This window comes from Rhinatrema bivittatum, chromosome 8, assembly GCF_901001135.1.
Source record: "Rhinatrema bivittatum chromosome 8, aRhiBiv1.1, whole genome shotgun sequence".
Lineage (NCBI taxonomy): Eukaryota > Metazoa > Chordata > Amphibia > Gymnophiona > Rhinatrematidae > Rhinatrema > Rhinatrema bivittatum.
The window spans coordinates 219,092,668-219,117,839 of NC_042622.1; the positions used below are offsets into that span (position 1 = coordinate 219,092,668).

At 46.8% G+C, this 25,172-nt stretch overlaps 1 protein-coding gene across 1 annotated transcript; it reads right to left on the bottom strand.

Moving 5' to 3' along the window:
* Window positions 1-7,084: 7,084 nt before the first annotated feature.
* On the bottom strand, window positions 7,085-24,186 carry LOC115097678 (ATP synthase subunit delta, mitochondrial-like). The gene is made up of 5 exons (XM_029613623.1): window positions 23,804-24,186; window positions 22,796-22,949; window positions 21,082-21,170; window positions 20,508-20,636; window positions 7,085-7,195 (listed from the first exon to the last, which is right to left on the bottom strand). The coding sequence occupies exons 1-4, from the start codon at window positions 23,927-23,929 to the stop codon at window positions 20,508-20,510; spliced, it is 498 nt and encodes a 165-aa protein (XP_029469483.1). The 5' UTR covers window positions 23,930-24,186; the 3' UTR covers window positions 7,085-7,195.
* Between the last annotated feature and the right edge of the window lie 986 nt (window positions 24,187-25,172).

The window sequence follows — 25,172 nt, forward strand, 5'->3', positions numbered from 1 at the left end:
AGGAATGGAAGACTGGGGGATGGCTATAGAGTGGAAGGGGTTGACCCTGAAAGTGGAGGGGAGAGATGATGGAGAGCAAAGAAGTTAGGACATGAAAGGGGCCTGGCCAGGAGAATAGGGAGGGTGGAAGGGACACTCTTACAGTGTACTTCTAGGAAAATTCTGCATCTCTGTGTAATAACTTTTCTGTATTATATTTTAAATTAAATTACTCAGAGACTGATATAGATTGTGCATTTTGATCAATATAAAGTATGCAGAATTTTAAAGTCTGTGTGCACAGAATTTTACATTTTTATGTGCAGAATTCCCCCAGCAGTAAAGTGTGGGATTTTGCATGTTCGTCTACCTTACAGGCCGATACAGAAACGCGGGAGAGCGGGCGAGTGCCCGCTCTTCCGGCGCAAGCACAGGCCACTGTCCTGTGCGCGCGATCCAGTAAATAAAAATATGCTAATTGGGGCCTGCAGTAAAAGGAGGCGCTAGGGACACTAGCGCGTCCCTAGCGCCTCCTTTTTGACAGGAGCGGCGGCTGTCAGCGGGTTTGACAGCAGACGCTCAATTTAGCCGGTGTCAGTTCTCAAACCCACTGACAGCCACGGGTTCGGAAACCGGACGCCAGCAAAATTGAGCATCCAGTTTTCAACCCGCGAGCCGATTTTAAATTTTTTTATTTTTAATTATTTTTTACTTTTGGGACCTCCAACTTAATATCGCCATGAAATTAAGTCGGAAGGTGTACAGAAAAGCAGTTTTTACTGCTTTTCTGTGCACTTTCCCGCTGCGGGGAGAAATTATTGCCTACCTTTGGGTAGGAGCTAATTTCTGAAAGTAAAATATGCATTTGCATGTTGCAGGCGCTATTAGTTTCAGGGGGGTTGGACACGCGTTTTCGACGCGCTATTACCCCTTACTGAATAAGGGGTAAAGCTAGCGCGTCGAAAACGCGTGACCAACCGCAGGTTAACAGTGCGCTCCGCCGGAGCGCACTGTACTGTATCGGCCTGCTAGATAGTAAAGTAGAAATGAGTAGGATGACAAACGGTCCTGAATAAGGAGAGATATCAGCTGGTGGCTGGGATATATCCTTTGCGCTCTGGGCTGGAATAACCGAGCAGACTGGATGGGACAACTGGGTTTTATTCTACCTGCATCCGCTGTTTTCATGTTACTATGTTTTGATGGGGCTGGTGGAAGAGGCACCCGTGAGAAGCAGAGGATGCCCCGGAGACAGCAAGGCCAGGTCCTCGACGCTCCGGATGAGGGAGCAGCGCACGAGTCTGGGGGAACAGAATCATGGAATTAGGAACAGCAGGGCCCTTAAAACGCTAAAGGTGATCGTGGGGGGAACAGGGGTGCTTCGGCTTGAAAATCAGAGACTTCGCTCTAGCACCCCCGTCTTGGAAAATCAGCTTTCCCGAGAGCCATGCGCATGCTGGGCCCATTTTTCGCCTTTGCGAGCCATCGCCGTGTTCGGCTCAAAAAGCCCGAGGGAGCGTTGTGTAAGTGGCACAGAGCAGGAGTTCTGGTGGCGCAAGGACACAGCACTCAGCGCCTCCAAGCCAGGGACACAACAGCCAGAGCCTCCTACTCCCAGGGACACTTTACTCGAATAGCAGCCTAGATCACCACAAAACAAAAAAACACAAGGAGAAGGAGAGAAAGGGGTGCGGGAGGCCCATAGCGTGAAGACTATGCCCGGATGGAATGCACGAGAGAGGGGGAAGTGGGTGATGGGGAGGAACGATCCAGGAAGGGGTGCGGGAGGCCCACAGCGTGAAGACTATGCCCGGAGGGAATGCACGAGAGAGGGGGAAGTGGGTGATGGGGAGGAACGATCCAGGAAGGGGTGGGGGAGGGGTGCTGCTGGGAAGCGCTCTGTCTTCATCTCTCTTTAGGACGGTGGTCACATGGAAGCAATGGTTACAATTGGCATAAGAATGAGAGCTATGACGCTTCCCAACAGCTTCCAGTCTTGAACAGTATAAACGAGAAACTTCAAACACTCACTCTTCTTACACTTGGGTCACACCAAAAAAAAAAAAAAAAAAATCAATCAACCTCACTATTTACTTTTTCCTTTCTCCTCATCGATTTTGCACTTAATGCATAAGCAAATTTGGTTTTTTTTTCCTAAGTGACAATCAAAGGTCCTCATCTTTCTAAAAAATGCAAAAGCACTGTACCCAGAAATAATCCTCTCTTTCCCCTAATTCCAAAAAGGGTCAGGTTCAAATCCTTCAGAGATATTCTGCGCTGCTGCTCCACAGCCTGGTGAGAGAGGCACAAAAGAGGGAATGGGGGAAGGGAGACCGAGAGGGGGAGGGAGGATGAAGTGAGAAAGGAGAGCGGATCACACCATAACAGCACCAACTGCCAGGACTCTGGCAGCAACCAAGCCAGCTATGAAAAGGCAGTGCTGCAAATATTACACCAAGGCCCTAGGACCCCAGTGCATTTCCTACTGGGAAATGAAAACAAGTCAGACTGCGACAGATCCCTGCATGGAAACCACATGCTAGCAGAATCTCTCACCTCAGTCCCAAGCAGAACATATATGGATCCTCACTAAACACACAACACAGAAACATGGAGACAAAAACCGAACGAGCAGTCCAACTGCGCATGCAGTGAAACACCAGAGAAGCGAGAATTGTTCCTCCTCCTCTACTCTGCAAAATACAAAAGAAGATACCAGGGATGCACATTTCCCAAATCTGACAAAGAAAATCAGAGACTTCCCACGAAAGAACGACGAAGAAAAACTATCTAACCCCGGGAAGGGGGGGAATAGAAGAAACAGCAGAAGGGAAAGAAGAGGGGGGGGGGGATGGAGGGAAGCAGAATGAGAGAGGAGAGAGAGAAAGCGAGTCAGTGTTTCAGGTTCACAAATTCCTGCCTGCAGGGAAGGTGCCCACCCTGGCCTTCATCAGGGGACAATGATCCCTCAGGGAACCTCGCGCCTCTGCCCAAATCTGCCTCCCTGTGCCTGCTTGCACACTCACATTACCCAGAAGGGAAACCACCGCAAGCCTGCTCGGCCGTTCTCTGGCTTCTGCGAAATCGTGAATGGTTCCTCCTGGTTTCAGGCCTTCCGTTCCCAGCAATGCAGGCTTCCTCCCCCCACTTAACACTTTTGTTCTCCAGAATCAGCGCAGACACTGTAAAATGCTGATTTCTCCCCCCCCCCCTCCTCCTCCCAAAGTATGCAGCACCATTATCAGCTCGTGCTGCAGCTGGGGCCCACGAGTGCCACCGAGCCCTGCCCCAACCCCAACCGCTGGGTCCCGGAGAAGCCAGGCGAGCACTGAATCTGTACTAAAACCCATATTTTATGTCATCGTTTACCAGGGAGGGAGGGAGGGAGGGGAGGAGGCCGCGCTGTCTGGACACAGAATAAACTATTCCTGGTATGCCGAGATTTCTGGCGTCTGTGTGTCTTTGGGCCAAAGCCCACTTTGTGCACTAGCTCAGGAAATGGATAGCTCCCTCCCTCCCTCTCCGTTCAGTTTAACCCTTCGGTGTTACGATTCTGCTTCCCTGCTAGACGTGAACCGGTACAGCACCGATTCAGGGGCGCCCCCCCCCCCCCCAAGGGCTTAACTCATCCTGGGATCCCCACCCACCGGGAGCCCCGCTGGGCGCTGCAGCAGGGCGGGGGAGGTCACAACCTGAGCGGCAGGTGAGGCGAGTTCCAGGGGAGCCAGCTCATCTCTGCTCTAGCTCCTTCTGCCGTGAGCCACATCCTCCGGGTGACCGCTGCTGAGTCAGAGCCGTGACCTTCCCTACACCCACGGGAGACTCAAGGGTGACAGCTTAACACACCTCAACGCTACAGGAATGAACGCAGCAGCAGCAGCAGCACGCACAGTACACGCAGGGCTGTGGCAGCCCGGCACTCATGCCACAGGCATCCTACGGGCAGGGCATGTTGGATTGCTGCCTCTTCGCACTTCCAAGGGGGGGTTGCAGAAAACTCTGCCTTCCCCCAGGGCGTAGGAGCAGAAAGCGACAGCTGGTGGGATCAGCTGGCAGCACCCGCAGAGGCTCCGAGATAACAGTGCAGCTTCAGATCATAGCGAGTCCCTGGGAACAGAAACCCTGCCAATCACCAACAAGGAAACTTCTACGGCGTCAGCATCTTCTGCAGTATCCGGGGCTGCCACAACTGCTGGAGGACGTTTCATAAAACTAACTTGCAGAATCCCTGCTAAGGACATGTGTCTTTCAGATGGCTCCCCATGGAAAGGTACTGGAGCAGGAAGGCGGCAGACTTATCAGCTCCCCCCACCCAGATCAGGTACAGCACTGGCAGCATTTCTGCTCCCTGATGACCTGGGATTGAAACCAAAGTTCCTGCCAATTTCACTTGTTCTTCCTGTAAACTAAATCCTTTCAGCAGGTGGCAACCATAAGTATATACTGGGAGCACTGGGAGGAGAGATCTGCTGAGCAGCTCTGTAATATCCTGTGAGCAGAGCACAGGGGTCACATTAGGAGAAGCAGCCCCGTGCAGAGGGATCAGCAGACCATGTAAGGAAGATGCCACGTCCTGCCCCCTTGTCTGCTGACCCTAAGCAAGAGCCAACCCCCCCCCCCCCCCCCCCCCGCAGGGCAGAGCTGGGCACATCAAGTCTAGAGGGCGTGAATAAAGTGGAGGCAGCAAAACACTGCACGGAGCGGCAGTAGCCACAGAGGCATTCAAACACTGCACAGAGCGGCAGTAGCCACAGAGGCATTCACGGAGTGGGATGCCAGTGGCCAGTAGTTAGTGTTCCACCTTCACGGAGTGGAAGGATGGAGGGCTGCTATCGCCAAAAAAAAAAATTAAAAAATAAAAAAAACAAAAAATAAAAACAGGGGTGGGTAAGAGTATGGGGCAAGGGTGTAGCCTGCTTGTTACAGCAGTTGCTACCCCTAATTGAGCTGGATGTCACTTGGATGCAGATACAAAGCTGCTCTCTAAATTGGTGGTGGGGTGGAGGGGAATTAGGGCTGGAGGGTACTGGAAGCCAATAGCAACAGGTGGGAGAGAGAAAAAGGGAAACAAAAAAATGGATAAAGTGTGAAGCTTGCTGGGCAGACTGGATGGGCCGTTTGGTCTTCTTGTGCCGTCATTTCTATGTTTCTATGAAACCCAGCTCACCTAACCCCCCCTCCGAGGCAGACCCGGTGCTAGTCTGGCCCCTGCCACCAGTGGATCCCACAGCCTGACCTCACTGGTTCCATTTCCTTCCCACGCCCCCTCTTCACTGCCTTCTGCCTCTCTCATATCTGTAACTCTCCCCCCCCCCCCCCCCACTACTAATCCAGACACCAGACCCTTGCAGCCTCATGCCGAAAACAGCCATCAAATCCACGCTGGCAGAAAGAAGAGGGCAAGGAGAGCGACAGAGGCAGTCTCTCTAAAACTTTTCTGCCCCTCCTGGCCTTTTTTCCTCACCTTAGTTTGTGTTACAAGCAAAGATAAAGCAACGCAGCAACGCCTGGGGTAAGGTTAGGAGGACAGGGGGCCACCACCAGACTGTACCAGCTCCTGCCCCCACTCCCAAGCAGGTCCCTCCTCATTATCCTCTCTCCTGCTCTCCCTTTCTGTAGTTTTAAGGTCACAGCTGCCTCAGTGCTCACCTGTGGCCTGCACCTCCCTCTTGCCCGTGGCAAGCAGCCAGTCTCCATGGTGACCGCGAGGGTGGAGTCTATTTACTTGCTGCTGACCTCTGTGAGAATCTGGCATAGTGCCCCATGCACTCCCTGCCACCCTCCTCCCTCTTCCACAGCAGTCCCGACTCCTCACTTCCTCTCCAGACCCCTGATCGGGTGCTGTCGTCACTGAAGGTCGAGATGTTCTCTGTCCGTCCCCCGTCCCCCCCCTCCAGCACAGGAAGAGGCCATGCATGCAGTGCATCACCCTCTCCCACCCATCCACCAGGGCATGGACCACCCAGGTAGTTCCCTCCATCCCCCCTCTACCCAGGGCAGGCACCAGGCAGCGTATCACCCCATGCCTCCATCCTCAGCAGGGACCAGACATCCCTCCCCCCCCCCCCCCATCTGGGGCAAAGGTCACGCAATCAGGAACCACAGTGAAAAATACTCAGGAACGGGGTGTCTGTGTGAAAAAGCAGGAGAGGAGAGAAGGAGAGAGGCTCATGAGGTGGGCTTCATTAGAAAACATGGAGGGGGAAAAAGTGAGGAGAGATAAAAAAGACCAAGGAGGGAAGAGAGCCAAGAGGCAGGGAAGTGGTTGAGTGAGAGAGAAAGGAAGAGAGGCAGAAAAAGGAGGTAGGGGGGAAAGGAAAAAGTGGGGAGAGGAAGGGAAATCGAGAGACAGAGGGGAGAGGGAGGAAAGGAAAAAGAGACAGAAAGAGACGGGGGAGGGTACAAAACAGAACATTAGTACAGATCTTAGTTCAGGACTTTCCATTCAGAGGGAGCATTTTGGATCTGCGACTGTAATCTTCTTTCACACCTGGGCATGGGGGGCGGGAGGGGGGGCAGCAGAGTCGGGCAGCTCTTTTTCCAGGCATGGAATCTGAGAGAAACATTTCAGGTTAATGATTGTACGAGGGATTAAAGTCACCGGCGGTGGTGTGGCGAGGAGGACAGGAAAAAAAAAAAGGCTGTGTCGGGGCTGCGAGACAAACCAGCCTGAGAACGGGGGGATGACACTGGGGCGCCACCGCCCAACCCTCTCCCCCGTCTTCCTGGTCGCATCTTTACAACTCACCACCGCCTCTTTCTATAGGCTCAGTCCCTCCGAGGTACAGCCCCATCCTCTACCCCCATGGTAACAGCAGGCATCGTCATCAGGAGAATCTGGAGGGGGGCCGCCCGCCCCCCCCCCCCCCACACACACACAAGCACACACAACGCCAGAGGAGACACTCGGATTGGCACAAGGTTCCCCCCCCCCCCCCCCAATAATCTCTGTCTCCTACGGTGGAAGAATCCACGGGGAACAGGCGCCCCTTGTGCTTCTGTTAAGCACAGCAGCAGGAAAAAGCAGAACCAGCCATGAGCACAGTTCTACTGGTACCCACGCAGCTCAGCACAAAGGCAGACACCGAAAATCAATTCTGGGTCCTTTTTTTTTTTTTTTTTTATTATTTGTGGAAAGTTATCGGACACCCGATGGTTCATCCCTGGAATCTGTACAAAGGAGGAAGGGAAGCAGACCATCAAGATGAGCGAATTCCTGCAAAAGAAATTACATAAAACAATCTAAATTGGTGTTTCAGGATTGTATTTTAGACACTGTATAAGTTGGTGGTGTTCACCGCTGCAAACACGAGAGTGGTAATGCTGCGGTATAGACATTTTTGTTAATAAGTAAATACATTTTGTGATTTTAGCCTCAGTGCCCCTCCCCCCCAAAGCGGTGCTTCTTTCCTAGTCCCCACCTTTCTCTGGACAAATCACATCCTCCTATAAACCTGTTTTCCCATTGATGTTTACACTTCCTAAGGAAGCTCCTTAAGACTGTATGATAAGAACATAAGACCATAAGAGCATGCCATACTGGGTCAGACCAAGGATCCATCAAGCCTAGCATCCTGTTTCCAACAGTGGCCAATCCAGGCCATAAGAACCTGGCAAGTACCCAAAAACTAAGTCTATTCCATGTTATCATTGCTAATGGCAGTGGCTATTCTCTAAGTGAACTTAATAGCAGGTAATGGACTTCTCCTCCAAGAACTTATCCAATCCTTTTTTAAACCCAGCTACATTAACTGCACTAACCACATCCTCTGGCAACAAATTCCAGCGTTTAATTGTGCGTTGAGTGAAAAAGAACTTTCTCCGATTAGTCTTAAATGTGCCACATGCTAACTTCATGGAATGCCCCCTAGTCCTTCTATTACTAAAAAGAGTAAATAACCGATTCACATTTACTCGTTCAAGACCTCTCATGATCTTAAAGACCTCTATCAAATCCCCCCTCAGCCATCTCTTCTCCAAGCTGAACAGCCCTAACTCTTTAGTCTTTCCTCATAGGGGAGCTGTTTCATCCCCTTTATCATTTTGGTCGCCCTTCTCTGTACCTTCTCCATCGCAATAATATCTTTTTTGAGCTCAATGAACACGAGATGTGCTCTGACTTTTGAGAGGCCGTCTGTAATTTAAAGATGATGGAATTATGAATGGATATGAAATGTGCTTGAATGGAGGATAGCTAAGGTAGAAATCTACACACTTGGAACCATGCTCAAAAGTTTCACACTTATGTCAATTCATCCCCAGTTTTAGGCTTTCCCACACATTAAATGTTGGAAAGAATTATGTAAACAAGATCAATGGCCATCCATCCATCTGTCAGCATAACAACTCTCCAAAAAAGGACTGGAAATTCACAAAATTTGGCATACAGGAAGAAAATGTGGAAATCTTGGATGAATTAAAAAAAAAAAAAAAAGAGAAATATCAGGGAATCAAGTCTCCAAAGGAAATCCCTATAGAGCTGTACAAACTGTTTGAATGCTGACCAGCGTTCCTTCCAAATACCCCCTCCCCTCTACCAGTACTTTGCACAGAGCAACAGAGGCAGAGAGCCGAGGACCCACCCACCCACACACAAACTCTTTCCACCCAAACACACCCCAGAGACCTCCACATACAAAACATAGCCCTACAATCCCTACATACTCATTGCCAAACACGTCTCTACCACCCACACTCATCCCCACTCACAAAGACATCCTCCCCCCCCCCCATCACTACCCCAACCAACAGCTACACACACCCCACCACGGATTTATAGGAAAGTATTCCCAAAGCCATGCCTCTGGATGCGCTTTCCTTCCTTGCCCGATGTCAGCTCTACCCTCACATTTCCACCTCCAGGGATCTTCTGTGCCTGACTCAGGCTCTACCCCCTCACCTCCCTCCCACAGCCAAGAAACCTCTGTCTGGAGGAAGTGACGTCATCCACCGTGATGGACGCCTAAGCCCGGGGCCTCCGAATCTCCACCGCGCTATCAGCTCCAATCGCGGCACACACCGGCCAGGAAAAAAAAAAATCCCAGCAAATGTGCACCCGACCGGACACATCCTGGATGGCGGCGATCAAAAAAAAACAAACCCAAAACGAACCTGCAGCGATTCTCGTTTGCTAGCGGGGAAACTCGCGACGTTCTGGAGCAGAAAAGGGCGGAGGAAGAAGAGCGCATGGCGGCAGTGAATAAGGAAAAATGAGAAAGGTGACGGAGAAGTGGAAGGCAGCAGCTTGCCGACAAGAGCCTACTTCCTGTGCCGGGTCGCCGAAGTGCGGCAAGATACGGCATCTCTCCCCTCCGAGGTCGGAGAGCGGATCAGTGAAGAAGTGAAGGGAGAAATAGCAACGCTGGGACACTGCCTAGAGGAAGCAGAATCTCGGCTAGAAGAACAAGCTGTAAACACAGCTGCCCTACAGAAGGAAAGAAAACCTCTCACCAACTCGACGAGGGCCTGTTTACTTGTATATGATTGCCAAGAATTGAAGAGGCATGGGGGTACCACGGTGTCTAATCTATCAGGGGTCTATTGCCTAAGTAAGCCCAGGGATGCCGGGAAGAGGGAAGTTGAGAGAGAGTAGGCCTTAAAGTGGGAGGGCTAAAAATATGATCACTAAATGTGAAAGGCTTAAACACAGCAAGGAAGCAGAGTCAAAAAATGCTAACATTTTCCGCCAAGAACCCCATCTCAAGGCGCGACGCTCTGCGCTAATGCATTACAGAAAATACCCAAAACAATATTTCTCCTCAGCAACTAAGGAGTGCAAATGTGGAGGAGTAGGTATTCTTGTTTGCCAGTAATTTAATAGTCGACGTTAAAGCTATTAGACATACACGGGAGATTTCTGATTCTAAAAGCTGCTAATATATGGTGAATTATTCACACTGATTAATATATACAGTCCAAATTCTAAACAGGGGGGAACTACTTACAATCCTTATCCACTACACTGTCAGGGTGGGCAGAAGGGACACATCATAATGGGGGGGGGGCGACTTCAACTTGACATGTTAACCCTTTCCTGGACAATTCCACAGAGGGGTCTTGGTACTTCAAAGACACAGAGACGTAGCCTGATAAAGTCACCTGGGTCCTAGCAGATGCATGGCGATTAAGAAACCCCGCAGCAAGGGACAACACCTTTTTACTCACAACCCCACAAATCCTACTCCAGAATAGCCTACTTTCTAACGGATAAAAGAGTAGTGGGCAAGATACGCGACACGGGCATCGGAAACATAACCTGGACTGAAGGTAGGCAGGGAACCACTCAGACGATCCTTCTGGAGACTTCATGAAAACCTAGTCACCGACGAGACCTTCACTGACAACCTACTAGAAGACACTGAAGACTACCTCGTTATTAACGAGACGGGGGAAGTTAGCCCTACACTGATATGGGAGGGTTAAAAGCGGTTATCAGGGGAAAATTGATTTCTAGGGCCTCATATCTAAAAACAAGATAAAGAACAGACCAGAGTGCAACTACTGACATGCATTGGGAGACTGGGAATCAAACATAAAAGAGCGGGAGACAGCACCAGCCTTTCCTCTTCTCGAAGAGACAAGACTAGAGCTGAGGGCCTTTCAGTTAGAAAGGACTAAACAAAAATGCTTCAAATTTGACAATAAAACTGCAGACTGTTGGCTTAGGCGACTCAAAAAACAATGTCTGCAAAATCAGGTCCTCGAAATTAAGAACAGAGAAGGGAACTTCTGATATCTCTAAAGGATTCGCCCAATTCTATGAAGAGCTGTATTCTGCTGATACCTCCATCAGGGAGGAAGACATAGAGAGCTATATTGTGGGTATCGCTCTACCATACCTCCCAGAGGAGAAAAGGGCACACCTCAATGCCAAAATGAGGGGGGAAAAAAAGAGGCACTAGAAGCTATTACAGAACTCAAAGTGACTAGATGGGTACACAGCTAGATTTTATAAATCCTGTAAACGGGCAACTGTTAGGACCCCCCTCACGTCAATGTTCAACTATCAGAGAGGGAGGCCACCTGCCCACAGGCGCCAATGTAGCTGGCATCACTGTGACAGCCAAAGGAGGACACGATCCCACACTGGGTGGGTCTTATAGACCCATTTCATCAATCAATACTGATCTCAAGATCCTAGCACAGCGTTTAAGCTTAGTGGCCCCTAATCTTACCCATGGGGATCAGTCGGGATTTATACCGGGAAGACGGGGCGCAGACAATGTTCACAAAGTCGTAAAACTATGTGGTGGGTACAGAAAGTGAAAAACATCAGCAGTCTTACCGACAGTTGATGCAGAAAAAAAACAAAACGTTTGATAGGGTGCACTGGGCCTATTTATTTCAGGTCCTCCACAAATTTGGCTTTGGCTTGGGGCCTCGCTTCTTAACGTGGGTGAAGGCTCGATACAATCACCCAAAAGCAAGCATTCGTGTCAATGGGGGGGGGGGGGGTACTTGGAGCTATTCGAGGTTAGTCGGGGAACGAGACAGGGATTGCCCGTTGACGCCCCCACCCCCCCTTGCTTTTTGCACTCTCACTAGAACCTGTTGCTGCACAAATTAGAGCCAACGGTGAGATCACCTGGGCCTGCATAGGCTCACACTCATACAACAAGATGACCTCTTATTCACAATCACAGACCCAACAAGATCCTTCTCCCCTTTACTAAAGGAGGTTCGGCAATGCAGGAAAATAATCAGGCGTTAAAGTAAATGCAGAGAAGTCAGAAATTTTAAATCTATCCCTGGGGATTGAGGTGGCGTTGGACATTAAATCAAAGCTACCCTTTAAATGGGAAAGCAAAGATATAAAATATCTAGGGATAAGTCTGGGATCAGACTTGAGGAAGATATTCAATATTAACTAACTATGGGCCTCTTATAAGAGAAGTAACTGCAGAGCTGGAGAAATGGGAACGGCTACAGTTATCCTGGTTGGGTAGGGTACATACCATCTAGACATACATTCTGCTCCAACTCTGTTATCTTTTCCAGACACTCCCTATAAAACAAACATGCACCTCAAACCTTTAAGGGACTGGCAGAGGAAGCTACTCTGATTCATCTGGAAATGGTGGCCACTGAGAGTGGCCAGAGCAGTCCTCTTCCGTCCTAAACGACAGAGGGGGACCTGGCCCGTTACTATGCCGCATCTCAATTGTGAGCAGTGATCTCCTGGCATGGAAAATCCACCTGTTAAGCTGTGGATGGTGATGGAACAGGATATTATAGGCCTCACCCCCACAGAGGAGCTAGTCTGGATTGCAGACAACCCCCTAATTATCTCACAAAAATGTATCTCCATTCTCTCAAGCCACATTTACAATATGGACACAACACGGAAAACCATTGATAAGAGAACAGACCCCATGGCCCCGCTTAAGGTTCCTATTTATTAAACTATTCCCCCAGGGGTGGAGAGCGCTACCATAGCATTTTGGAGGCGAGTATGTATAGTAAGGGTAGAGCCGCCTTGGGATGGGAAATCCATACACTCATTCGAGAAGGCATCTTAGCTATACCCGCTAGAAGAGAGAGACAGTTTCGCCTAAACTCAACTGTACTAATTTCTAAGATTGAGGGGAATCCCACAAATGCTCCAAAGGAGAACATCTAAAATTTGAAGTCATCTGCTCTAAAGCAGATAACATGATCAAAACGATATCTAAATTATACCAACTCTTGATAGGTGAGGAGGCCTCCAAACCACGACACGCTCTGTCACGGGAAAGGGCCATGAATGCAGAGCTAGATTTATCGGACTGGGACCTTTGCTATAAAAGCCTGGTGTCATCAGGAGTCACTGAGAATGGCTCTAAACTGCTGTATCGGTGGTACCTCGGCCCCCGAAAACTAGGCAAGATGTTCCCAGGCTCTGACGGGCGATGCTGGTGCCAGTGTGGGAAGGAGGGGACACTTCTTCTGCCAAAGAAGTAGAATACTGGAATCTGATCCTCTGGTTGATTTTAGAAGTCACGGGGTGTAAGATCGAAAGGAACCCAAGAGCTCTTCTGCTTTCCATAGATTATATGCACGCTAGTCAAGAGAACCTGCCAATTGATACAAATCATTACGGCGGCAGCACACTGCGAACTTGCGGCCCGGTGGCGTAAAACCTGAGACACATCAGAACGTTTACATTAAAATCAGCCTAGCTAAACCTTATACTATGTATTGACTGACCGCTCAAACTCCCGAAATTCAAAAGGACATGGGCATCACATATACTGAATGGCAAAAGACCTAGGCTGAGGTATCAAAACCTACTGAGCCTAAGCCCACACATTCATAAGGCCAACCGAATGAAAACTAGATATCCCAATAGGCACCTCGTGGGAGGGTGCGGGGGCATCATCACGGAGGTGGGACATAGAACTGAATACAAGATTCACTTTTTATTTGCCACACTTACGTTTATTATAAACTCATGTTTGTTACAATAATGTAACCGATATAATCAGGATGATACTAACACAAATAATGGATGTAACTTGGAAAAACGATGACTGCTTTGTGACATTGTAATACTCTCATTGTGTATTAAACATTTAATAAAAAAAAGAAAAGAAAAGAAAGCTCTGTGTCTGACCCAGGCTTTATCCCTCACTTCCCTCCCACAGCTAAGAATCCTCTGTCTCTTATCCTAGTCTTCACCCTTCACTCCCCCATGGAAGAAAGCTGACAGTCACTCAGCAGCACGTGGTTTGGAGGGAGATATCTTCAAAGGACAGTGGCAAACCAAGTATGTTAGAACCAGCTCTCTATCGGGAATTTTGTAAAAGGTGAAAAAACCCCGCAGATGATTTTAAATACAGAGCACGCAGATAAAAATGACCCTAAACTGCCTGTATTACCTGATAATAAGCAGGCTATGAGTACACATAAAAATATAAATAAAACTACTTTAAAATGTCTGCATGCAAATGCTAAAAATCTGAGAAGTAAGGCTGGAGAGTTAGAACGCATGGTGCTAAAGGAAGAAATAGACATAATAGGCATCTCGGAGACCTGGTGGAAGGAGGATAACCAATGGAAACTGATACCAGGGCACAAACAATATTGCCATGACAGAGCAGATAAAACTGCTGGCGTGGGTAGCAATATATGTTAAGGATGGCACAGAGTCAAGCAAGATAAAAGTTTTGCAGGAAACAAACTGCACTATGGCATCCTTATGGATAGAGAGTCCAAGGGTAAAAGGGAAGAGTATAGTAGTGGGGATTTATTATCACCTGCCTGGCCAGGATGAGGAAACAAGACTGCAGAATACTTAACAGATCCAAGAGGCTAGTAAAACGGGCAACACAATAACAACGGAAGACTTGGCTAAATGTCACATCAGGACGTGAAAGGGAGGTAAAGTTCCTAGATGCCATCAACGACTGCTTCGTACAGAACCAACGAGAGCAGGAACTATATTAGATCTAGTGCTCAGTGGCAGGCAGAAGATAAAAGTGGTGGATGCACTTGGCAACAGTGATCATAGCGTAATAAAATTTGACAGTCACTGGAGGGCGAATACTAAGGAAAACTACCGCCATAGCATTAGACTATAAAAAATTGACATATTTGTTAGAAAAACAAAACTGAAAGGAGCAAACCTGGCAGGAAGCATGGCCACACTGTTTAAAATTACCATACTCGAGGCCGATATAAAATGTGTTCTGTGCATGAAAAAAGGTTGAAGGAAAACAAACGACTGCCAGTGTGCTTTAATATTGAACTAAATACGATGTGATAGAGTTAATTACAATGCTCAATACATATTTTCTGAAGTTATAATGCAGTTACAAACACAATGTTAAATAAGAACTTGATGATGTTATAATGTACAAGACGACCACAACTTCTTGAACACAGCTGCAATGTAAACCGATGTGATATTCTATATTGAACACCGGTATATAAAAACCAATAAATAGATAAACAAATAAATATTGAGGTCAAAGAGGCAATTAAATCCAAAAGGGCATCGTTCAAGAAATGGAAAGCAGACCCAAATGAGGAAAACAAGAAAGAGCATGAGCACTGGGAAGTTAGATGTAAAAGTAATTAAGCAGGCTAAGTGAATTTGAAAAGAGGTAAAAGCAAGTGATAAAGACCTTTTACAAATAAGTTCAAAGCAAAAATTCCTATACACTTTGGGAATTATTTTTCTTCTCGGCACACCCAAGGGGTGATCAGAAGGACAAGGAAATAGCAGAAAAAGTAAATGAATTGTTTTGCCCTGTCTTTACTGAGGAGGAGGAGGATGGGGTTACACACACACCTGAAACTTTTTTTTTTTTTTTTTAAATGGCGATAACTGACCGACTAGATGGAATCACTGTGAAACAGGAGGTGGTCATAAAAATTCAGATTGACAGACTAAAGAATAGCAAGTTACCGGGACCAGATGATATTCACACCAGAAGGAACTCAAAAGCGAAACTGCAAAACTGTTTCTGGTGATGTACAAGCTATCATTTAAAACAGCTACGGTAACAGAAGACTGAAGGGTGGCCAATGCGACACCAGTTTTTAAAAAGAGCTTCAGGGGTGGTCCAGAAAGCCACAGAGCAGCGAGCCTGACGTCAGTGCCAGGCATAATGGTTAAGCTAGTCTTAAAAACAAAATTACTGACCACACAGACAAGGTTTAATGGGGAAGAGTCAACATGGTGTTTGCAAAGGGAAGTCCTGCTTTATCAGTTTACTAGATTATCTTTTGAGGGTGTAAATAAACGTGCAGCCAAAGGTGAGCCGGTTGATATAGTGTATTTGTATTTTCAGAAGGCAGGTGACAGTCCTTCATGAGAGACTCCTCAGGAAATTGGGAGATTGTGGGATCAGAGACAGTGTCCTGTTGTGGATTGGTAACTGGATAAAAGACAGGAAACAGAGGGTAGGATTAAACGGTCAGCTTTCTCAATGGGAAACGGTTGTTGGTGGATTGCCCCAGGGATTTGTATTGGGACCTGTGCATATTCATAAACAATCTGGAGAAAGGAACGATGAGTGACTGGGTAATTGCCAGGTTCTTGTGGCCTGGTTTTGGCCTCTGTTGGAAACAGGATGCTGGGCTTGATGGACCCTTGGTCTGACCCAGCATGGCATGTTCTTATGTTCTTATTTGCAGATGACAAAATTGTTTCAAATCATTAAAAGAGCAGGTTGTGAACAACTGCAGAAGCACTTTGTGAGATTAGGAGGCAGGTCTTCTAAATGCCAGATGCAATTTAATGTGAACAAGTGCAAAGTAAGAGGGAAAAATAATCCCAACTACAGGTACACGATGCTGGGTTTCGTGTCGCCACCCAGGAAAAAGACTTCACAGACCTCGTGGACAATACCTTGAAATCTGCAGCTCAGTCTGTGGTGGCGGTCAAAAACCACAAATAGAATGTTAGGAATCATTTGGAAAGGAACAGAGAACAAAACTGAGAATATCATAATCCCCCTACCTAGATCTATGGTGCGACTATGTCTTGAGTATTGAGTGCAATTCTGATTGCCACATCTCAATGAAGACATTGCAGGCTTAGAAAATGTACAGAGAGAGGGGGCTACAAAATTGATAAAGGGGATGGAAAAGCTCCCTTACGGAGAAAGGCTAAACAGCTTAGGGCTCTTTGGCAGAGATAAGGATATAATTGAAATTTATAAAATCACGAGTAGGGTGGAAAGGGTAAATAAGGAACAGTTATTTACACGTTCAAACAGCACTTTGAGACAGTCCATGAAACTAGCAAAGAGTAGATTTAAAATACATTTTAGGAATTATTTTTCTTCTCAGCACACAATCAAGCTATGGAATCTGTTGCCAGAGGACTTGGTCAAAGCAACTAACATAAGGAGTTCAAAAGAAAACTGGAGAAGTTCCTGAAGGAAAACTCCATAAATAGTTATTAGCCAGGTAGACTTGGGAAAGCCAGTGCTTATAACCTGGGGGTGAAATAAAGGAACAGATCAGCTATTGGGGATTCGAAGGGAACTTGTGACCTAGACTGGCTACTGTCAAGAGACAGGTTGCTGGGCTCGATGGATCTTGGTCTGACCCAACATGGCCCTTATGTTCTTAAGGATCCTCTATGCCTTTCCTAGGCTTTACCTCTCACTCCTCCAAACAGCCAAGGGTACTCTGTACCCGTGCCAGGCTTTACCCCACTCTCCACAGACAGCCAAGGATCCTCTGTTCTTGGCCCAGGCTTTACCTCTCACTCCTCCACAGCTAAGAATCCTTTGTTCTTGGCCAAGACTTTCTTGAATCCGGTTACTATTATTGCCACACACCTCCTCTGGAAAGCCATTCAATGCATTCACCCCCTCTCTGTGAAGAAATATTTCCTATTTCCTCATGCTACTCCTAAGGTTACCTCTTTTGAGCCTCCTATCATGACCCCTTGTTCTGAAACTTCCTCGTCACTGACCCGTTGCACTCATCAGCTTTAATTTTTAATCTGAAACAGATCATGAATACTGGTAAATGTACTTGTGGCTTAGGAAGCTAAGTTATATTTTACTTGGTGTAAGACAGTCACAATTGCTGTGCTCCTCTATAAAAGAGAATGGATGCCACATGCCACCTAGTGGCAGTCACCAGCTATAGCAGAGACTTACCTACATAGAAACAGAGAAAACTAAGGGCAGTTAAAGACTGTATGGACTACCTAATCTCCCCATACATCCAAACTAATTTAGCTTTCTAATTCCCATCACCCCCTTAGAGATCCCCTGTATTTATCCCATGCTTTCTTGAATTCAGATTCTGTTTTTGTCTCTACCACCTCCACTGGGAGGCTGTTCCACACATCCTCCACCCTCTCTGTAAAGAAATATTTCCTAGGATTACTCCTGAGTCTACCCCCTTTCACCCTCATCCCATGACTCCTTGTACTAGAACCTCCTTTCCACTGAAAGAGATCCACCTCCTGTGCATGGAAACATTTTGAGATATTTGTATGTAATCTGCTTGAAATGACACTGTTAAACTAGCAGAGTATAAATATTTTAAATAAATAAAATAAATAAGTATCTCTATCATATCCCCCCTATCTTACCTTTCTTCTAAAGTGTATGTGTTTGGATTTTTTTTTTGATATTTATATTTTTATTAAATTTTTTTGGTCAACACAGGCAACAAAAGCACATGATAAAAATAATAACAATAACAATACAGCAATGGCAAAGGTCGTACAAGTAGAATGCAATTGCAATACAGGAAAACAAAACTGTACACCCTTCAATAAAAGATAAGAAAATAGAAAAGACTTATACAATGCCAGTAAGTGCAAATGTTGCCAACCAAAAATGAATATACCCTTCCTCCGCGGTGGAGCATAATAAAGTGCCTAGGTATCTTAAAATATGTGTTTGGATTTTTAAGTCTATCCCCATATGCTTCAAAATGAAGAGCACCAACCATTTTAGTAGCCACCCTCTGGATCAACTCCATCCTTCTGGTGCAGTCTCCAGAATTGTGCACATGAGTCCAAGTGAGGTCTCACCAGGCGCCTATACAGGGGCAATAATCACCTCCCTTTTTCTGCTGACCACTCCTCTTCCCATACAAGCATCTTTCCAGCTTTTGCTGTTGCATTATCCAACTGTTTGGCCATAATCAACCCTAGATCCTGCTTTTCCTTCATACTTAGAAGAATTTCAACCTCCAATACTGTACCTTTCCCTTGGCTTTATGCATCCTAAATGCATTACTCTGCATTTTTTAGCATTAAATCTTAGCTGCCGGACCTTAGACCATTCCTCGAGCTTTGCTAGATCCCTCCTCGTGTTTTCCACACCTTCCTGACCGTCCACCTTGCTGCAGGTTTTGGTACAATCAGCAAAAAAGGCAAACCTTTCCCAACAAGCTTTCTGCTATGTTGCTCATTAAAATCTTGAACAGAACCGGTCCAAGGACCAATCCCTTAGGCACACCACTACCCTTCCTCGAAGAAAACTCCATTTACCACTACCCTTTGTCAGCTCCCACTCAGTCAATTTCCAACCCAGTCAGTCACTCTAGGGCCCATACCAAGGGTGTTCAATTTATTTATAAGTCTCCAATGTGGAACAGTGTCAAAAAAAAAACAACTTACTGAAATCCAAGTACACTACCTCTAGCGCTCTGCCAGAATTGTACCCAAACCAAGTGCAGGACTTATGATGAAGGAGTTTTTCCATGTCCTCACAATGGGCATGAATAGTATACAGCTGTGGGGAAGAGACCTGCAGAGCACTGCTACAGCAGTCTGAACAGCTCTTCCTTATTCTGAGAGCAAAGGCGGCCCTGTCAAAATGCAGAACTATAGCTATACAAATATCCACTTGCTGGTAACATTAATAAGTGAGAACTTTTGAGAGGAGAGGCGATTCTCAGCAAGGGGTAAGATGGGGAAAATACACAAGGGGACTATATCAGATAACAATAGATAACCAACTGGCCCATCCAGTCTGCCCAGATGTTTTCCTTTCTGGTTCTCTGCTACTCTGTGTAGATAAGATAATGATCCCTTTTTTAAACATCAGCTCTCCCTGCTTCATATCTTTTACCCAAATTCTCAAACCTGTTTCTACTATTGCCCTCTGTATCTGTCCCAACTGCATTTAAATTTGATTTCTCGCTACAACTTCTGCTCGTAAACTATGCCAGGCCTAAGAACTAAAAGGTGCACAAGCGCATACAGGAAGAGCTGGAAGCAACTACGAAAGCCCAAAGAAGTGAAAATAGAAATCACAAGACTAAAGGTGCAGGGGATAGTGGAGTGAACATTGAGCGCAGGTCCAGAGGAAGGAAAGGACCAACGATAATCACAGGTATAAAGAGGTGGGGAGGGCAGCAGAATGGTTGCTAACCAGATGTCTGGGGGGAGAATAGGAAAAGGCAGCCGACAACCACAGGTACAACAGGGAGGGGACAGCAGCAGAGCAAACAGTGACAACAGGTCTGGGGAAAGAAAGGGAGGGGGCAGCAGAATGGCTGATAACCAAAGGTGAGGATGTGAAGAGGGCAATTAACAACCACAGATGCAAGGAGATGGAAAGGGTAACAGGTTGGACAGTGGTAACAAGAGCAAGAGGCGGCAACCAATGACCACAGATGCAGGGTAACAGGGACTATAGGGGCAGCAGGTGGGGTGGTCCTTGAACAAAAAGGCCAGGAGTGACGGGAAAGATGGGCAAGATCCATGATTTTAAAACAAATGTGAAAGGAAAGGGAATGTTATCAAAAAAAGAAAAAAAAAAGAGTAGCAATACTCACTCTAACTTGTTCTCATGTTATCTAGCTGGAGTGGAAGACATAGAGATCAGAACCAGGGACAAACACATTATTCCCTCTTAGAGCGAGTCTGGGAGTGACTCAGAGAACCTGTTCTCAAGCTCTGACACACTGGATGCTTACTATATTCTAAGATTTTTAGGCTGAGTGCACAAAAATAATTTTTGTAGGCAACTTAGTATACAAATTTGTGAGCAGTGTTCTTTGAAACAGCATTTTATTTTCCTTTAATTGTACGCGCTTGCATACAGGGAACATTGGTAGCTTACCTAGAGTCCCTCCAGTGACTTCACAATGGCCTCACTGGCTTCCACCCGGATCAGAGCCTCAGCTTTGCTGGCCTCATCTGACGCACTCAGCAACTCTGCCTGAGCCTTTTCCAGGTTTGCTCTGGCAATCTGTTAGATGAGAAAAATTTCTGAAATCCAACTTCAAGGAAGCTAAATTCAAACCTTTCCCCTTCCCCAGCTTTCCACATTCACATATCTAATCATCCCTATGGTCTTTAAATCTCTCATCTTCCAGCACCCCCATTATTTTCAGGGCCTCTCTCATCTACTACCATGCCTCAATGGACCAATTATTAAAGATTAATTTCCTCACATGAGCAGGACACACCAGTAAAGAAACAGCTCAGCAAAAGAGAAACCACATGATAATGTCAGCAAAGGAACATTTACTACTTTTCAATCCTTTCCTTTGTTTTCAGCTTTCTATGTCAAGAGAAACTGTGTGCTGCAGAGAGTCTGGATATGATATGTCTACCCCACGGCAAAGGTACGCCAAAAAATAAAATGTTTAGGTAACTTTGGTGATACTATGGTATGAACAGATGAAACTTACGTTGCTGTCCAGCATATCGAGAGTCGCTACCTCTTCAGCCAGAAGTTGCACTGATGAGTCTGCATTGACAGTCACAGAGCCACTGCTTACTGCAAAATAAACAGGTGTGTAGTGGGGGAGAGGAGAGATCATTCAAAGTGGATAAAGGCAAAAGATCCTTCTCCTAGGTGACAGCTGGGAACAGGTTAGGGTGCCACAAATCAACATGAGCTGCTCTTTGCAGTTGAAATTTCACAAATCAGGCTATAACTTTTCCATTTATTTTCTTACGGGCCGATGCAGTAAAAAACGCGGGAGAGCGCCCACTCTCCTGTGCGCGCGATACAGTAAAAACATTTATTTAAATTAGGCCGGGCGGTAAAAAGAGGCGCTAGGGACACTAGCGCGTCCCTAGCGCCTCTTTTTGGACAGGAGCGGCGGCTGTCAGCGAGTTTGACAGCTGACGCTCAATTTTGCCGGCGTCGGTTCTCAAGCCCGCTGACAGCCACGGATTCGGAAAGTGGACACCGGCAAAATTGAGCATCCGGTTTTCAACCAGCGAGCCTATTTCAAAATTTTTTTTTTTTTTTTTTTTAACTTTCGGGACCTCAGACTTAATATTGCCATGATATTAAGTCGGAGGGTGCACAGAAAAGCAGTTTTTTACTGCTTTTCTGTGCACTTACCCGGTGCCTGGAGAAATTAGCGCCTACCTTTGGGTAGGCGCTAATTTCTGAAAGTAAAATGTGCGGCTTGGCTGCACATTTTACTTATTGAATCGTGTGGGAATACCTAATAGGGCCATCAACATGCATTTGCATGTTGCGGGCGCTATTAGGCTCGGGGGGGGGGGTTTGGACGCGCTATTACCCCTTATTGAATAAGGAGTAAAGCTAGCGTGTCGAAAACGCGCATCCAAATGCCGGCTGTATCGGCCTGATGGTGCAGTGTATGGCCTCTATTAGGGCATTAAGATTGACATTAAGTTTTGGCATTTTTAATGGCCCACACTTTGCTGTGCCAACTAGTCACTACCATATCCTTTGTTGCTAATGTTGTAAACCCTTAGAAGATGCCTTTGGGAGGTCTGGCCCTCAGCTCGACATCAGCTCTAGTGCAGATGGACTACCAGTACACAAAAGCACTACATTATTTCAGAGCTGAGTGACCCCAGAAAGTGCTTTCTGGGGTTAGAAAAATTTAGATAGAGTTATTTTCAAACAGATTTAGCTGAATAACGAGTAGTTACGCAGCAAGCTCGCCCTCGATAAAAAAACATCCCCATTAGAGTGTCTAAAAATACCCTCAGGCTTTTACAGGGTGTGATTAGAGCAGAGGAGTAAACAACAAATGTACATTTGGATTTTCAAATGTGTTGCATATTGTTTTGCCTCCATTCCTCCCCCTGCAGATAGAGCAGATGCAAAATACTCAGGCACATCTGTTCCCATGTAGTTTGTAGACAATTTTCTAAGGGAATCTACCTGTGTTGTTTCTCTTTCTAAATTAGCTACAAGGTCTGCAGATACACAAGTTACATGAATACTTCATAACATAGGCTACTAAAAATTGCACCTAAATACAACAAATAGTGGTCTTGGCATGTGTTGAGACAAACAAGTATAAAAGAGACTTCAGGAGCTGTGAGTGACTGGAAACTATCCGGGAAACAGCAGCTAACAGTGCCTGGGCTGATTAGCACAGGGCATGAATGCTCCCCTTGCTATCTACATACCAAAGTATTTGGTTGCTGTTCCATCCTCACTGAAGACAGTTACAATGCCAGGTCGAAGGACCTGCAGTGTGGGAACATGAGCTGGAAGAATACCAAAAGCACCAGTCATCGTGGGAACATCAACCTGTTTCACACTGGCACCACTGTAGTACACCTACAAGGAAACAAAACAGGGCAAAAAAAAAAAGCTGGAGATCCTCCCCAACATAGATCTTCCTTTTTGTTCTAGATTCTACTGCCAGGAAATAGTGAGACAACTGCTCAGAACAAACTGACTGAAAAAAAAAATCTGTGCATATACTGGACAAATTGTAACACAGACAATGCCCAACTAGCACTCATGTGAAACCTGTGAGCAGTGGCAACAATTGTCAAGGCCTGTGTTAAACCTTTGGCAATCACTGTTGCATTAAAATTATCTGTCTTTCAGCTACTTTCTCTGTGATGGGCTTAAAATGAACTTTGCTTACAGCTCAGAAAATGCCAATCCTATTTTTTAGAGCACTATAGGATTTTTAGCTCCCTAGACTTTTCCACACAACAGACCCACCCAACATCAGGTATGGGTCTGTTGTGTGGATGCATCTCCTTCCACCTTCACTTTTTTCCCCTCTCTCTGGTGAAGAATTGCCCATTTTTAGCTCAGCTCATTCATGAGGTTGTTAGGCCATGAGAGAAGGGATTTGGTATTCGCCTTTATTATTCCTTAACAGATACGATGTACATGGGCGGGGCAGCCTCCCTTACCCCCAACTCCAGGGCTGCAGCATTTGCACACAATCCCCTTAGACAAGCCAATAAACTGAGATCCAGATTTCCCCCGTGCCTGGCTCTCTCCAACCACATTATCACCTCACCGCCTTCCCCACCGTCTCTCCCTGACTTTTTTCATCTCCAGCCAGGCCTCCTTCCTCCACTTCTCCATCTTGCCGTTACCGATCCTCCTCGTACTCGGGGATCGGTCGGGGTCTCTCTCTCTCTCTCTGAGTCCTCGCAGCCTCCTCTTACCTGGGTGGGTGAGGCGAAGGTAAACGCCATCTGCGTGGCGGCAGCAGCAGAGGGAGCCTCGGCATAACAGCGGTGGGCCTGATACAGGCCACGGCGGAGCAACAGTAGGCGACGAAGGGACTGCATGGCAAGGTAAACGGGACACACACCGGAAGCGCTGGCAAGGACACGGGGCGTACAGCCGGGACACAAGTAAGAGGCGGAAGAACACGGGGCTTATAGCCGGTGACACAAGACAAGGAAACCACAGGAGGACACGGGGCTTGTACCCAGCCAACGAACCGGAATCTCTAAGAGGACGCGGGCCGGACTCTACAGCCAGGACCACAAACCGGAAATGGCTGAAGGACGGGCCTAAATCTAGGACACAAGATAGAAACCGCGGAAGGAAATTAGACCAATTTGCAAGGACACAGACCGGAAACCGCGGAATACACGGGGGCCTATAGCAAGGACACAAACAGGAAGCCGCAGGAGAACACGGAGCTTAGGGCTGGGACACAAACCGGAAGCGTCAGGATACGGGGCCTACAGCCGGTTCGTAAACCGAATGGGGCGGAACGTCACGAGGCTTAGAGCCGGGATACAAACCAGAAACGACGGAACACAAACCGGGAGCTGCGGGAAGACACGGGAGCGCGAGTTCTCACGATTACAATTTCTGACATGCGAAGGCGCGCGGGGGCTCTTGGGAAGGCTAGTTTTGCCGTATGTTAAGGGTAGAGGGGAGTTGGGATGTCTCTTGTTATGTATGGAGACTGGACAAATTCTGAAAGCAAAAGCAGGCCTCGGCCTCTCCTATGTACAAGTGTTGTAGTGAGATGACCTGATAATAAACAAACAGTTCAGTCTTGACTTTTCTCTTCCTCTTGTACATTATGCTGGAAGTTTCCTAGAAGAAAATAACTTCCAGAAGTCTTCCCAAAGCGGTTCTAGTGTCCCCACAGCCAGTCTGAGATGATGAAATTTCCAGATGATACAAAATTATGCGGAGTAATTAAATCTCAAGCGGATTGTAATAAATTGCAGGAGGACCTTGTGAGACTGGAAGATTGGGTTTCCAAATGCAAATGAAATTTAATGTGGACAAGTGCAAGGTGATGCATATAGGGAAAAATAACCCTTTGCTGTTATACGATGTTAGGTTCTATCTTCGGAGTTATCACCCAGGATAGAGATCTAGGTGTCATAGTGGATAATACATTGAAATCATCAGTTCAGTGTGCTGGAGGCGGTCAAAAATGTTAGGAATTATTAGGAAGGGAATGGCAAATAAAATGGAAGATGTCATAATGCCTCTGTATCTTGCCATGGTGAGACCGCACCTTGAATACTGTGTGCAGTTGTAGTTGCCACATCTCAAAAAAGA